Below are 17,069 nucleotides of genomic sequence, written 5' to 3' on the forward strand. Positions count from 1 at the left end.
AAATACAAAATCTCGAGACAACAAAATCAAAGAAACTCCGTCCTTATTGTCGTTTTATCTTTAGGCGGCAAACAAGAAATACAGACAAAATTTATATTCAAAACAAAAATATATAATCTGTGAATAAATTTATGGTGAAAACTCAGGTAGTTGACTTCACGAATCTCAGCTATCAACTTCACATGAAATCGACTGCACATAAGTTTTCACCTAAATTTATATATAATAATATTTGTACCCTGAATGTTTGTTTGAAATGGTAAATTCTGTTTAAACGTAGCTCGTACCTTGAATTAACTATAGTCAAAAGCATGGTTATTTGACATATAAATTTGTTAATAAACATGTATCAGAGTTTATTAAGATTAACTAATTAAATTAATTAATTAATGAGTGATTTGTTAAGAAGGAGAGTAGAGAAGAAGTGAGAACCCTAGATGTAGTCGTAATGGGGCATTCCTCGAAAGGAGAATAATAAATGCAAGGGAGCAGAAGGATACAGTATTTGTTTGGCAGAACAGAAATGTAAGCCCTGATGTGAGAGGTCAGGAAATGATTTTGTAATCGATTGCTTTATGATTGATGAACATTAAAAAAGTATATGCAATTGACAGTGAGTGAGGATGAGTATGAGAGAGAAAGTGGACCAAAAGAGGGGTTTTTTATTTTTACTTTGTCAAACTCTGACACATGAAGAAAAGTGAAGAGAGAGGGGAGCTATATAATTATGAGGTTATGATGACTATATGATGGGCATGCATGGTGTAGTTGCCTTGATTAATGCCCCTACTCTTTCTACTATTATCATTATTATTCTTCTAAAACACGCATTTTGAGGTCTCTTTACTAATAATTACTACATTTCTTCACCCGATAACAACTAGGTATAGTGAAAAGCAAAACTAGATCCATGATATACAATTATACATATACATATTATTTGTAATAATCTTGCTAAATAACCATATATTTTACTAGTAGATTAACAGATATTTTTCTTTAATATATAATTGAGTTGACATGATGCATGTGCATGTGCGGATGTGCATGGGTGTGAGAGAGAAAGTGAATGAGGTTTCACATCAAGGAGCTTGTAAAGGGCCCTGAGAAGCGAGGCTGACAATGTCCTTCACGAAAGTCGCTGACTCTATTGTCTGCCCCGCATTTAAAGCGCGCTCTGTTCCCTTTCTCTTCTTTTTTTAACCTCCCTCTCTCTCTCAATTTAATTTATTACTGCTATCATTATTCTACTTCCCTTTAATTACCATGCATTTTGTTTCTCCCCTCATCCTCATCCTACCTTCAACCAATTTTCCCTTTTAATTTATACATGTCAGTGCGTATTCCATCCATATCTTCATAAAATTCCCATGCAATTAGCTAGATTGTTCATTATATATATTATTATAAGTAGAGTCAAAAACTCAAAGTCTACTTTTTATTTCTCTTTTGTGTTGGGTACCAGAATAGGAAAAATGAAAATTGATAGGTGGGGAAAGGGTTACAAGATGAAACAAAATGTTACTAAGTTTAGATGTGGCATTAAGGTTGAGAGCTTGGCCCTTGGGAATAGTCCTCTCTTGGAACTCTAGCTTTGGTTTATCACCCAAAATGTTTGTCCTTTTATTTCCTTAATTTATTGCTTCTCATCAATTCCGTTCCTCATCGGATTCCTCCTATATCATGAGAGCTGCTCCAAATTTCAAATATTTTCCATGACATTGTGGTCCTTTCTCATGTTACATTAATATATACTACCCAGAAAAGCTCAACATTTTCTAAATCAAAGGGATATGAGAGTCTTATGCTATAAAAAAAATTAAAAGGGATATTTATATGCTTTAAGTTCACAACTTGATCTTAGCTTAAACCAAACTTACATAAAAATAACAATGGGGACCAAGAAAGGTAAGATAACTAATGGAGGGTGGTCCAAATTTTTGCTGGACCCAACCCAACAATTAAAACGGACTTAGAGCTTCCCCCAAAAGTTGCTTCAGTCCCAATTACTTTCTATCTATCTTGCAGGGGCCATGTTAAATAGAGTAGAGAGATTTGTCCTTGATGTATAATGGTATATACCAATTAAGGGTATACCTATTACTTAGTGTGGTGAACCTCAGGTTGTTGGAGAATTTAAGATCAACAATGAACAGTGTTTACCACATACATTAGGTCAAGGGAAGGGACTAGTGCGTGCATCAAACAGATCAGATCAGAGGGAATAGAATAAGGCATAAAGCAAATTGATTCTGTCTCTAACATATTTGTTCTAATTTATATGGGGATTTAGGGACAAGGGTCTACCAAAACAACATGGTCCTCCATTGGAGCCTATATCTGGCTTAGGGTTTTGCCAATAATCTGTAACCATGTACAGTCCTTCTCAACCTCATAATTATTCTTTCTCCTTTTCCTTTACTTAATCTAATAATGGTAAATTCAAATAAAGAATATGGAATATGAACTACCACTTTTCTCCACAAACTAAAGAAATCAATTTCCATTATAAAAGAATGTGTTGATTATTCCATCAACATCAATAAATAGGTGGGATGAAGGATTTTAGAGGGGCTTTGTACAAATCCCTTTTTTACCCAGATAAATGAAATTATGAAAATATATTTTTTTGGTTAATTATAAAAATAATTATGCTAGAAATTGTTTACATAAGTTGTTTTTGTCTTTTTTATATATATATTTTTGGGTCAGCAAAATATTCACATTTCTTTTTTTTTTTTTTTTTGGACAGTAAAATTTTCACATTTCCAATAACAAAGGTAAACTAACACTTGGGCCTCCAAGCTGAAATAGAATAAAAGAAACCACATCACCCCAAAATTAGCAAGGCCTAGCCTCAAAAGCCCCCATTTAATTTGGCCAACCCAAACCAACTTCAAACATATGAACACATAGCTGCAACACCACATAGCAAAAAAGGATTGGGCTACCTTACTAACCCAAACACAGGTTTGAATTTTTGGATCCAAAAAACTTGCTGAAGAAAGCAAAGTAAAATATACAAGACCATGACCAAAAGAAAAAAAAAAAAAAAATACAAGACAACGCGGGAAAAATCTGGTTCTGAAAATCGAACCGGACTGACCGGTTCAACCGGAATAACTAGGAATCGGTTACCTAGTCGGTCCGGATAAGGTCAGAAATCGTTTGACAAAAAACCGGTAAAAAAATCAGTCGAATCGTTGATTAACCGGTAAACCGACAGAAGTGTCTGATTTTTTAGCGGATTTTTGGTTTGAAAGTAAAACCCCTAAACGGCGTCGTTTTGTCTCTTAAAAAAAAAAGAGAAAGGCTAAACCTAAACGTAAACGAAGCTGAACCCTAATCATCCAGAAGAAGAATTAGCACCATAGTTGTAAGAATCGGACCAGACCGACCGGTCCGACTAAAAACCAGTGAACTAGTCACTTGATCGGTCCGGTTGAATAAGTTGACTGCATAGGAATAAAACCGAATAGAACCGTTTGAACCGGTCGGTTTTGGATTAAAACCGGCGAACCGGCGGTTTTGTGAAACCCAGGCGATTCAGAACTTTTTTGTTTTTCCTTACCGAAAAACGATGTCATTTTGTTTTTTTAAATTTTAACAAAAAATAAAAAATAAGAAAAAGCCCTAACCCTAAACGGCTACCCCAATCCCCAATACCCTTCCCCTGACCCCTGGACCTAGAGGCTAGAGGCTGGAGCTCTCGAAGCCTTTCTTCCTCACCTCATCACACCAACACTCTCTTCCTCGCAGTCCCTCTCAGTCTAGAAGACTCTCTTCCTCTGCTTCGTCTCCGTCGCGTCTCCTCCGTCGCTGCTGCGGTGCTGCCTCTCCGTCACCAGAATCTGCCTCATCCAAGTTGGTCTCCAAACTGTGAAATCTGTTCTCTGTTTTTTTTTTTTTTTTAGTTATTTAGTTGGATTTTAATTTGATTAAGGGAGTGAATAACTGATTGGTTAATGGCAGATTGTTGATTATGTATTTATGTATATATTGTTGAGTTATAACTTGTTATATTGTTGAACTAGTTAATGGCAGATTGTTGATTTTTTTTCTGATTTGTAGTGGTTATGGTTGTTTTTGTTGATGTAACATTGCTGTGAATTTATATTGCTGGATATGGAAATATTGAATAGCTGAATAGATTTTCTGGTTATGTTGAATTTGTTGATTTTTTATTATGAATTTGTTGATTCTTGATTATGAAATTACTGAATTTGTTGAATTTTTTATTGTGGATCTGTTTAGTGTAGTGATTGCTGGATTGCTGGATTTTTTTATTAATTTTTGATTATGCCATTATGACTGTTTGCTTTAGAAGAAGGATTGCTGGATTTTCTAGCAATTTTTATCGAATTATTTGCTGTTGAACTATTATGCCACTGTGTATCTGTTTAGTGTAGTGACTATGTGTCTTTTTGTCGAATTATTTGCTGTTGAACTACTATGGTGTTGCTTTTAAATGTGTGTTGAATTGAATGGATATTTTCAACTTGAATGCAACCATTTTACTTGTGAGTTAAGTGCTTGTTATCCATTCATCAATTTCTCATGGCTATTTGTCTTAGTTAGGTACCAATGTTGCTCATAATTTAAATCATTCGGCAAATTGAGGCTTGAAAACATGTCGGCAAAACTGGTTTTATGTCCAAAACAGATTTTAGTGAATGCATATATGGTTGCTTTTGTCTTGTCTAACAGGAACCCTTTGAATTGAACTGTTGGAAATAGGCTATGCTTCCAACATTGAACAATTGATGTGAATTTGTATTTTGTAATAGCTGTTGTTTTATACCTTTGCTATTATAGTTTTTATTTACGTGAAACCGGTTTTACCGGTTCAACCAGTAATTTATCGGTTGAACCAATAAACCAGTAAACCAATAATCTGACCGGTTTGATCACCGGTTCGATTCTTACAACTATGATCAGCACCCACAGCAACTATATCTTCTCTCTTCGCAGTCGCATAGCCACCAGCCCACCACCACCAATCGAGCAGTTCACCGCCATCGCCACCGCATCCTGCAGCCACAGCAGCGACGACTTTGACCACCGCAACCACCACCGCGTCCTCTTTCGTCGCCGAGCTCGCCTCCTCTTTCGTCGCCGTTACTCGCCGCGGTAAGTAATACTCTGTTATTCACTTATTCCTCCTCGCTGCCTTCTGATTTTCTGTGCATGATTTTCTGATTTATTTGTTTGCTGGATTCAAGATTTTGATTTATTTGTTTGCTGGATTCATGATTTTGATTTTTGATTTTCTGAGGTTATTTGTTCATGATTTATTTGTTTGCTGCTTCATGATTTTGGTTGCTGAATTATTTATTTGTTCATGGTTTTATGAGGTGATAGAGCAAATTGGAAGAGGAGCGTTTGGTTCTGCTTTTCTGGTCTGAGAAGAAGAGGTGAGAACACACAAAAGCCACTGTTTATCTTTTTGTTTTTCTTCAAACAATGCAGTATGAACACTTAGAGAAGGATGAAGATCGTTTTCTCAGTGAAAAATTGGACAACCCCATGAACAAAAATTCAATCTTTTCTTCGAGTTCGGTTGTTTTATTCCTGTAGCTATGATGTGAACTGCCAAACCATGCAACATGAAGGGAAGGAGATTGATTTTTATTTATGTAATGGACAACCCAACAAATAAAGTTTCATTTTTTTTAACTCCTTGTTTCTGTTTTTAGATTTTGGTGTTTTTAATTGTTAGAATTATGTGAGAAACTGTACCAATTCAGTAGCAGTTAGGCTGTGAAGTCCAATTTGTTATTCATTTTTTTTCATGGTTTCTTCAATGGCTGGTAGATATGTGCTGAAAAAGATTCGCTTGGCAAAGCAAACTGAGAAGTTCAAACATACAGCACACCAAGAGGTTGGTCTAACAAATCTTTTCCACCTGATGCATACATGTAATTGTTTTTGTTATAATTTTATTTTAATATGAATTCTAAACTTAATTTGCCTAATTGATTGCACATACAATTCTTTTTCTCCAAATATACCTTTGTTTTGAATAGTATCATTCAATCTATTTATACTTTACAGCCACAATTTAAGTGTTGCTAGATGATATGTACACAAGTCATGCCAATTTAAATATTCTTTTGGGTTTCTTAGTATCACTATATTTCTCTTCCTTAATGATCTATAAAGTTGTTTAGTTATAAACTTTGATGTTTGAAGATGTTTGTGAATCTCTAATATTAAGTTATGGTTAATTTATTATGTGAAATTTTAAATTTTATTAAGTTAGAAATTATTGAATTTATATATTTAAAATTATTTTTAGGTTTTTTAATAATTTTATTTAATATTTAATTAAACCGGTTGAACCCCGGTTGAATCTCGGTCGAACCAATGAACCATTGAACCAGTGACCTCACCGGTTTATTGACCGGTCCGGTTCTCGCAACCTTGTTTTAATCCAGTCCAAAATTTCGACAGCAAAGTTCTGCTTTGCTTTGTTTGCTGTGTGTGCAGAGCATCGAGCTCCTCCGTGGCTTAATGGCGCCCACTAGCTAGGGCCACCGTAATTCCTCTCGAGAAGAAACCTTCACTTCCGTTCTTCCCTTCAACTTCAACGATCTTGGTGAATCCCTTTCTTTCGCACTTGCTCTTGCAAATCTTTACTACATTTTCACCGTTATATGCCGACTCTATGCACCATTGTGATTTTGGGTTAGTATGATGGAATCGGAACATTACGTTTGTATATAATTTCTCTTTTTTTTTTTTTTTTTTCCTTCTGTCTTCTTGCGTTTGTGAATTGCGACATGGGGAGCCCCATTGTGGCGCATGTCCTTATGTTGTTTGATGAAATGCCTCAACGAAGTGATACATTTGTACTAGATGGGTCCTTCACTGTGTAAAGCTAAAATTTAATTATTTCTTCCATTTCAAGGTTGAGATTTGTTCCGTATTGCTGCTTGGTTGGTTGTTTATTGCGCACTGTCTAACAAGATTAGAGTTCCAACACTTTTATTGCTTCCCTGCTGCTAAAATTAATAAAAATTAGTCATAATGTATTTGGTCCTTGCGTATGTATTTGTATAAAAAAGAATTTCATCTATTACCATTCAATTTCTCAGTACTCAAGCATTTGTAAACACCGTTTCACTTAAGTTTGCACTAAATTTTTGTTGCTTGCCAGGATAGCACTGAATATCCTGTTATCGTTTGGAAAGCAGTTGGTCTAACCATGATATGGTCGAGGCTAGGTAGGAGAATCCATCTCTCACCATACTTTAGGACTTTGCAAAATGCCTCTCCTGAATCCAGGTAATGCCATGTTATTTCACTCCTAAAGTTTTGCTGTTACGATCTTTGTTAAATGCTAAATACTGATGATTCTTATAGGTAGTAGGTAATGTTATGAAACATATCGGTAACAAAATAAATAAAACTACATCAGATTTCTAAAACCATATATGCTCTCAAAGTTTTAGTGATTTTTCTAAATATAAAGATTCACGTATGTGCTGGGTACCGTTTTTGCCTCTCTAAAGTTTGACTTCCAGAGAAAAAATAATAATAATAGATAATAGTGAAAGTAATAGTTTCAATTCCAGCAAGTTGTCAGTGGTGTATAATTTTGTTTTTGATTCAGGTGCCTATCTATTGTTTCTGAAGTATCAAGTTACAAGTCCATTAGTTGTAATATTGGGTTCCAACATTTTTTCACTTCTACAAGACAATTGTCAAAGCTTGACCAGGAATTGAGTATAAAGTCATTCCATCAGTGTTTTCACTCATTGGCCTCTGCTTCACAGAATGTTAGAAGTTCAGGTGCTACATCCGGTGTTAGACATTTTTCGTCTCATGCGTCCAAAGAAAAGAAATCACAAAAGATGCTCTTATATTTGACTGGCTTGGTTTTTGGAATGGTCGGAGTCACCTATGCTGCTGTTCCCTTGTACAGGAGATTTTGTCAAGCAACTGGCTATGGGGGAACTGTTCAAAGGCGTGAGGTTTGGTCGAGTTTGATTTCAAGGCTTTTCTTTTCCTCACCAAATTGATTGGCAACTTCAATTTTGTTTGACAATTTCTTACATTTTCTTCAGACTGTTGAAGAAAAGATTGCACGACATGATAAAGAGAAAACAGTTGCCACAAGGTGTTACTTTCTACTTCTTATATTCTACCTTTTTACTAGTAGATGTTTGCAGGACCTTTTTTGTGATTTCTATTTCCTCAGGTTGAAGAATATATGTTTATTAGCAATAGTTGATCAATTTCCAAGTATCTTATTTAAAAAAAATGTTTTCACTGGTTCGAATTCTGTGCCACTTTTTGTAATATTGGGAATTTATGCAAGACTACTGTTCTACTTTATTTCTTAAGCCCTATGATATATTTGGGTACATTGCACTAAACTTGCTATATCATCCTTGGGACTTCACATTTGATTTTGTCAAGGGACAAGTGAATAATGATTCAATAAGTGATATGCTTACAAGGCATTAGTCAATAAACCTCAATTAGGCTCTCCGTTTTAGAAGTTAACTTTGATACGGTTGTAATAGACTGCTAGTTTGATGAGTTACTATATTTTTATCAGGGAAATTGTAGTGCAGTTCAATGCTGATATTGCTGATGGCATGCCATGGAAGTTTATTCCTACTCAAAGAGAGGTTTTTCTTTACTTAACACCTTACTGCATGTATGCTGTTGCTGTATTTCCATCAGGAAATAGAATTATAACTTGTGCAAGTATTCATTGAGGAACTTTTACTTATAATTTCTTGGAATCATTAAGTTTACTTATATTATATTATTCTTTTAAAGTTCCATTCTGCTAGCTTGGAGAGAACTGTTGATTATCATATTAAATAAAAAAGTTTGGTTGTCACAATTTAATTTCTATAGAGACTGATATAGTATTTTCTGATCTGGTTCTAGTTGCATTTACGGTTAACACTTGCTAGATTGGTAATGTAGCATTATTTGGTTATTCTAATAGGTAAGAGTCAAACCTGGAGAAAGTGCCCTCGCATTTTATACGGCTGAAAACAAAAGTTCCACTCCAATAACCGGTGTTTCTACATATAATGTCACTCCTATGAAGGTAATGACTTGCGATGAATTTTCTGTTATGTTGTATATGGAGACAAATTCTTCATGGTCTTTCTACTATATGATGAGAGCATAATGGCATTTTTTGCTTTTCCTGCCGTTGGAAGTCTTTTGTGTTTCCCTTTTCTGCTGAACTCATATAGTTGCCTTCGGAGATTAACTTTGATTTCTTTCATAGAGCTACCCAAAGTAGCAATTTTAGGGAGGGAAAACGTATAAATCATAAACTCTCTTATACAGGCTGCAGTGTACTTCAATAAAATACAATGCTTCTGTTTTGAGGAGCAGCGGCTTCTTCCTGGGGAGCAGATTGACATGCCTGTAAGTGGTTTCAAAAATAGTTCCTGGGGAACAGATTTACATGCATCTAAAATCTAAACAGTGTATTACTTGTATTGTAGGTATTCTTTTACATTGACCCAGAAATTGAGACCGACCCTAGAATGGATGGTGTCAATAACATAATATTATCATACACTTTCTTCAAGGTTTCTGAGGAGTGAGATCTCTTGAATGTTTACATGAGATTCAAATAACAAGCTTGCTACTTGCTACGACTAAAGGCAAACGATGCTTAGCACATCCATGAAGCTCAAGATATGATTACATATTTCTGGTGATTTGTGAAGGACTGAACTTCGTTTGTAATTCAAATTCAAAATAAAGATGAAATTACCTTTTCTCCCATAAGTTTGCGAAGTTCTTGATCGTTTCCAGAAGGGCTGTTAGAAAACTTTTCCGATCAAGTTTTGAACATTTGAGTTACCAGGGCATGAGGTTGTGAATTACACTGAATCTATTGTCTAAATTGTATTTGTATCATTCAGTATCACTTTGCATTATTAGTCACTTGTAGAACAGTTAAGATAGTTCAATATCTTGCTGAATCAGTGTTACTTCAGTGTCTTGACATTACAATGTGAAATGATAAAGTGAAGTAGTAAAAACCTTTTGATCAAATAACTTTATTATAAGTGGGCACATCGACTCAAATGCCGATTAGTCCTTCACTTTATGACATGGTAAAATAGTTGAATTGCACATTCATATCTTCTAACAGCAAAGTATCCAGGTAAGTGGGTATATTATCTTTGTCGCACAACAGTCCAAACATTTAATGATGCTTCAGGTTTGAACACTTTTTCCCTTTAAACCTTCATTGGGTAAAGATCAAAGGCATTAAGTGTCAAAATATACAAAATTCATATAATTCTAAACAATTTTTCTAGTTTTATTGTAATAGATTTACTCTTGGCTTCGTCCCAATTTACTATTAAATAAGGAAAATCTTATAGTATTTTTTATTTGGTGTTTAATTTTTGTCTAATTTGTTTTTTATAATAAATTTTAAATTTTTAAATTAAATATTAGGGTAAAAAACTCAAATAAACCAAGCTGAGAAGTTTATTACCCAAATCAGCCAAAACAAAAATTTTTTTAGCAATCCACCAATGACCATTTAAATATAATTCGAATCATATTGATTCGAACTACAAATGCATGTAATTCGAAACAACTTGCTTCGAATTACGTTTGAATGGATATGCATGTAATTCGAATCAAGTAGATTCGAATTAGAGAAGGCTAAATCGAATTGACTCGATTCGAATTAGTAGGCTCACGTGACTTTATGGAGTTCGAATCAAATTGATTCGAATTATTCAATGTTGGTGACACTAGGTAGTTCGAATTAAGTTGATTCGAATTACTAGTGAGTTGCCTATATAATGCTACGTTAGTTTATATAATTAATGCTAAATAAGGCAAGTTCTGACTGTTTTTTTTGTCTACCTAACAATATTAATCCCTAATATTTTTGTTAGGGTACAAATTTGCCACCACAACTACTGGCTACCTAGCAATATTAATCCCTAATTTTTAATTTTATTGTCAAATAATAAAAAATATAATTTTAATTTTAATAATACTTTTTAAATATTTCTAAAATTGTGTAATCATCAAAATATATATATATATATATATATATATATATATATATATAATATTTTTAGAAAAATAAAAATTATACAGTAAATATCTTTTGTATCAACTATAAGATATATATCCAACTATCCAAGTAAGAATGTGAAAAAAAAATTTGATATATATCCAACTAACGTAGCATTATATAGGCAACTCACTAGTAATTCGAATCAACTTAATTCGAACTACCTAGTGTTACCAACATTGAATAATTCGAATCAATATGATTCGAACTCCATAGAGTCACATGAGCCTACTAATTCGAATCGAGTCAATTCGATTTACCCTTCTCTAATTCGAATCTACTTGATTCGAATTACATGCATATTCATTCAAACGTAATTCGAAGCAAGTTGTTTCGAATTACATGTATTTGTAGTTCGAATCATATTGATTCGAATTATATATAAATGGCCATTGGTGGATTGCTGAAATAATTTTTGTTTTGGCTGATTTGGGTAATAAACTTTTCAGCTTGGTTTATTTGGGTTTTTTACCCTAAATATTAATTATTTTACTTTTTTGACAATTAGAGAACAACTTTTAGATAATATAGCAAACAACATTAAATAAAGCGTAATAAAAGAAAAGAGAGAGTTGAACCAACTTAAATTAGTCGTAATAGATTATCCCTTAACTTGTCGGGTTTGGAGATATTGTAAAAAAGAAAAAAAAGAGTTAATAATTTAATGTATGAAAAAAATGAATAAATACATGATACAATACAACTTTTAGATAGAGATATGCCTAATCAAAAAGCAAATTGACCCATATTTTAAATAAGTCAAAAAAATATTAGTTCGACTCGACTTGCCTGAGCTAACAAGTTAAAGGAGTTTAATCGTTTGACTTTTACCAAAAAAAAAAAAAACAAATAATACTACATAATTTTAGGATTTTTTTTATTTAATATCCATACAAATAAAACATTATCATACATTCATATATTTTCATAGTAAGTTATTTAAAATCTAAAAAATTAATTAACAAATCTATAACAAAAATAGTGTATAATATAAACACAGCAAATTTTATATATCAAAAATTAAAAAAGGAGTCGGACGAAACAACCCGTGCCTACTTGATCCAAGACTGTTTCGTCTCATAAGTTATTTAAACCAAGCCGAATTGACCCGTTTTTAAACAAGTCGTTTCTTTTTACAAGCGAACCGACGAACCCACAAAATATAGCTCATTTTAACGACTCTACTTTTAGAATATATTTTGTATCATCAACCATTATAGGGGAGTAAAAAGTATGGTTCTGAAAATTGAACCGGATCGGTCGGTTTAACCGGATTAATCGAAAACTGGTCACCTAACCGATCTGGGTAAGGCCAGAAACTGCTTGGCAAAAAATCGGTGAAAAACCGGTCGAATCGGCGGTTAACCGATGAACCGGTAAAATCGTCCGATTTTTTAGCGGGTTTTTGGTTTGAAAGTAACACCTTTAAACGGCGTCGTTTTGTCTCTTAAAAAAAAAAGAGAAAGGCTAAAGCTAAACATAAACGAAGCTGAACCCTAATCACCCAGAAGAGGAATCAGCACCCACAGGCCACAGCAACTCATCTCTCCTCTCTTCGCAGTTGCATAGCCACCACCACTAATCGAGCAGCCCACCGCCATCGCCAACGCATCCCGCAGTCACAGCAGCGACGGGTTTGACCACCGCAGCCACCACCGCGTCCTCTTTCGTCGCCGAGCTCGCCTCCTCTTTCGTTGCCGTTACTCGCCGCCGATAAGTAATACTCTGTTATTCACTTATTCCTCGTCGCTGTCTTCTGATTTTCTGTGCATGATTTTCTGATTTATTTGTTTGCTGGATTCAATATTTTGATTTATTTGTTATCTGTTCATGATTTATTTGTTTGCTGGATTCATGATTTTGATTTTTGATTTTCTGAGGTTATTTGATTATGATTTATTTGTTTGTTGCTTCATGATTTTGGTTGCTGAATTATTTATTTGTTCACGGTTTTCTGAGGTTATTTTTTGTTTTTGATTTTCTGATTGTTACAGATGGAACAATCACAAAGTAACCCACAACCACAAGATAATGCTGTTCAAGATTCTCAAACTGGTTCATCTAGAGGTAAATCTGATCCAACTTGGCAATATTTTACAGTGAAGTATGACAAAAATAACAAGGCTCAATATACATGTATTTTCTGCTTGAATACTTACAATGGAGGGGGGATATATAGAATGAAATATCATCTTGCAAAAATATCTGGACAAATTAAAGTTTGTAACAAAGTAATTGAAGATGTTGAACTTCAATTCAAAAGGCTTTTGGAGGAAAACAAAAAAAATAAGGCAGAAAAAAGAAAATTTACAAGTGATTGTTATGATGTGGAAACACAAGCGGAAGAAGAGTGTGAAGCGCCTAATCCTGTACAACCTTCGGCTCCTGCAACAATGGGAGACAAAAGAAAGAGAAGAGTTATTGCTGCTAATATTAAGTTATGGATAATTTATTATGTGAAATTTTAAATTTTATTAAGTTAGAAATTATTGAATTTATATATTTAAAATTATTTTTAAATTTTTTAATAATTTTATTTAATATTTAATTAAATCGGTTGAACTCCGATTGAATTCCGGTCGAACCAATGAATTATTGAACCAGTAACTTCACCGGTTTATTGACCAATCCGATTTTCACAACCTTAGTAAAAACTAAAAAGTGGTTCCATTTAAAGTGCTTTGCTATATTCAAGCATTAGTATCTTTATCATAAAATATTGTGGCTGTTATTAAGACTTTATTGTGTGACAATCCTTTATATTTTACCAGATCGAAAATAGAATTATGTTTCCACTTTAAAATTTGCCATAAAAAGATCTTTATTTCTATCCTATTTTCAACGATCATTTTTTTCATTTTCATCTTTATCTTCGGATATATCCACAGATATCCATTGTCATCACTAGTTAAAATATGTATTCCGCTAAAGATTGAATTACAAGAAAACAAAAGCATTGGCACTCACTAATTAATGGCGGTAGTGAACTGAATTTGCTTACTAATGCAGTGTTGATAAGAATGGTGGTTAGTTGAGATATAATGGTCAGATTCTGTTAAAATGGGGTCAAATCCATTGTCAAACTTGAAAAGAGAGAGGTGCACTAATTTGTTAAAGTCTTATTGAAGGCTTTATCATTTATATATATAGACACCCCACAACTTCAAGTGCAAGCATTATAAATTTATAATGTTACCTTTGTATTTATTAGGTTGATTTTCCATTTTTCAACCTAACGAATTGGACGACATTTTGCTTACCCTTAACAAAGCCAAAATCAATTTAATCCTTTTAGCCTTTTTACTTAACGGCTTCAAGAAGAAACATTTGAAAGCTGGTTGTTAACAACCTCTTGGTCCTTAATTACTTTTTTTGAGCTTTCTTAATTCTTGTTAGGTGTGTCTCATGCTGTGGAAATGAAAGTGACTAATAGCTCCAACCATGTGCTTGAGTCAATCACATAAAACTTCAATTTCACATATGTGAGTATATGTTTGTAAGTATTGAAAACAAAACTTAGAATATGATGCAATTTCAATATAATAATCTGTGTGTCGACCCAAGTGATCATCATCATCATTTTTATTATTGTCTTTTTAATGGGAATTGGAGAAAGAAAGAATTTTTCAGAGTAAAAAGATAAATGAAATGCATTTGAATTGGCGTCATATAGTTAATGTTCATTGCACTTGAGGAATGTGAAGATTAACTCATTGATTAATAAGTGAAAATACAGAGTGTAAGTGTGTAACGCAAGTTATATATCAGCATGGTAAATTATAAGTGGACATGCATTCTGTACAAGAGTATAATCTTTTGGTGGATTTGAAGTATTTAATTTTTCCCATTTCAAATTACTCTCTCACTTTTTGGATAAATTTTTATTTGTCTTGCAGTTTGTAAGCTTAGATAAGAAATTTAAAAAATTCATAAATATCAGAAACAGAATTGGCCCTTTAAGAAAACATTGGAAACCAATTATTCTAAACTTATTTTTTAGTTATATTCTAAATCTCTTAAAACATTAAATGAATTCAATATCCTTTAAACATAAAATGTATCCAATGCGGGAATGTTTGGTGACTCGTGAGTGGTGTTGAATTTGTGGTCTTGATTGATTAGGAGTAATGTTAAATTTTAGATCCTTATTTTATGATTTGAATGAAGAAAAAATTTAAAAGGCCAACACTTTTATTAAAGTTTGGTCAGCACTTAACCAATAAAAAAAGAAAGTAATTTTATATCATTAAATATAATTTCACACTATTAAAAATATTAATAATAATTAATTAATGACTACAAATCACAAAATCTATTAACCTCTAACTTTCCTCTTGAATGAATGTTGTTTTTGAATTTTGATAGTATGATTAATCACTTAATTTTATCAAGAGGTTGTTCTGTCATTAAATATACTCTTTAGAATAGTGTCTCTTCCTCTTAGGCTAGCTTGATTTTGTTTGAACTTGACAAGACTAACAGTATTTTTTCTTTTGAAAATATTTAGCGACAAAAAAAATTAATAAAAAATAATTAGAATTTATTTTATTTAATATTTATTAATTATTATTAAAATTAATAAATATTAAATAAAGTAAGTGTGAACCTTTTTTTTTTTATTTTTCATCATTATTGTTTTTCTTTTTGGTTATTTTGATTTCTTTACTTCTCTCCTTTGAAAGTCATATACGTACACTATTTAATTATTGAAAATAAAATCCAAATAACAACTTTCTTGTGATTAATAATACTAAGGAGAATAAATAACCATTTGTACCCATGAGAGATGAAAACGCTGACATTTGTACCCATGAAGGCTCGAAACTAATCTTGTACCTATGATAGATACCTTCCGTGTGACAAAAGTACCCTGACTTGGTTCTGAGCTTGGTTCGTGAGTTTCCGATCCTACGTGGCACTTCCTCCCTTATCTTCAACCCCTCTGTCTCTCTTACTCACACACTCTCTCTCTCCAAACCCCACTCATCACTCTTCAAACCCCACTCTGGCCCCTTCTTCCTCAACACTCACTCCCTCACCATCCACTCCGTCCTTCACGCCGACAAAGCCATCCTCTTCTCCCTCCCCACCACCTCTGACCCCATCAAGGACACCCTCCTCACTCTCATACTTTCCAACCACTCTTTCTTCATCCTCACCTTCTCCACCTCCCCTTCCTCTTTCGCACTCCAAATCCGGGATGGTACTTCTCAACCATCTCTTCATACCGGTCAACCAAGCCAGCCCAGTAAGTAGTAAGAATTCTCAAGGAAAACAACATCATCATCGTTTCCCTCGTCTTCATCTATCTCTTCCCCAGACTCATTCTCCTCTTCATCAATTATGGAAAAAAAAATTCAAACTTTGAAAAAAAATCAGGCACTCCACAAATCAGTAACACAAAAAATCAAAATGAAGAAGAAAAAGACCTGCGATTGAGGAACGCAGATATGAACGTGTTGGTAATATTTATTTACCAAATAAACGTTCTAATTTTTAACAACATCTCTCTCTTTCTCTGAATACAATTCTTCAATTAAGTTAAGCAAACGAAGCACCCATCTTTGTACAGAAGAGAGAGAAAGAACAAAGAAGAGATTGGAGTTTCCCTCAAAGGCACTGATGATGTCAACGCTGTCGATCTCGGGGAGCACCCACTCCTTCTTGGACCAGACGTCGGAGCCGTAGGGCCAGGTGGTGCGGCCGACGCAGGAATCGAAGAGGTTGCGCCAGTACTCGCCGTCAAACTTCTTGAGGGCGGTCATGTCGTGTTGGACGTCGAGGAGGCCGCCGGATTAAGAGCGGTAAACGATCTCATCGAGGGAGTAGGATTCGGTGGAGGAAGGGTCGGCGTTGATGGGGACGTAGCAGGCTGAGAAGAGGTTGTTGTGGGTGATGTTGTTGCGACGGGCTTCGTCACGGATGTTCTCGTCGGCAGGGCGGCGCTGCTTGGGGGAGGTGAGAAAAGTGGTGGGCTGGG

The 17,069-nt window shown here is 34.0% G+C and overlaps 1 protein-coding gene across 11 annotated transcripts; it reads left to right on the plus strand.

The window, feature by feature from the left end:
* The first annotated feature begins 3,608 nt into the window (after positions 1-3,608).
* LOC107631421 (cytochrome c oxidase assembly protein COX11, mitochondrial) lies at positions 3,609-10,041 on the plus strand. Of its 11 annotated transcripts, none has more exons than XM_016334858.3 (12): positions 3,609-3,864; positions 4,972-5,130; positions 5,362-5,414; positions 5,815-5,881; positions 6,454-6,598; positions 7,160-7,287; positions 7,616-7,976; positions 8,070-8,122; positions 8,567-8,639; positions 8,969-9,073; positions 9,322-9,402; positions 9,483-10,041. In XM_016334858.3, exons 6-12 carry the CDS (start codon positions 7,208-7,210, stop codon positions 9,582-9,584), a joined length of 855 nt encoding a protein of 284 aa, XP_016190344.1. In that variant the 5' UTR covers positions 3,609-3,864; positions 4,972-5,130; positions 5,362-5,414; positions 5,815-5,881; positions 6,454-6,598; positions 7,160-7,207; the 3' UTR covers positions 9,585-10,041. The 11 variants fall into 11 exon arrangements, with proteins under 11 accessions (XP_016190344.1, XP_088365133.1, XP_016190345.1 ...); XM_088509007.1 differs by having other exon boundaries at positions 3,623-3,864; positions 5,355-5,414; positions 6,454-6,687; XM_016334859.3 differs by having other exon boundaries at positions 3,623-3,864; positions 5,355-5,414.
* The last annotated feature ends 7,028 nt before the right edge of the window (positions 10,042-17,069 follow it).

The sequence above is a fragment of the Arachis ipaensis genome, chromosome B3, assembly GCF_059453495.1.
Source record: "Arachis ipaensis isolate K30076 ecotype BB chromosome B3, ASM5945349v1, whole genome shotgun sequence".
Taxonomy (NCBI): domain Eukaryota; kingdom Viridiplantae; phylum Streptophyta; class Magnoliopsida; order Fabales; family Fabaceae; genus Arachis; species Arachis ipaensis.

Coding starts and splice junctions, on each gene's coding strand:
- LOC107631421 (XM_016334858.3), top strand. CDS start 7,208: ATGATATGGTCGAGGCTAGGTAGGAGAATCCATCTCTCACCATACTTT. Junction 7,977..8,069: donor GAACTGTTCAAAGGCGTGAG/GTTTGGTCGAGT, acceptor CATTTTCTTCAG/ACTGTTGAAGAAAAGATTGC. Junction 9,074..9,321: donor ATAATGTCACTCCTATGAAG/GTAATGACTTGC, acceptor TCTCTTATACAG/GCTGCAGTGTACTTCAATAA.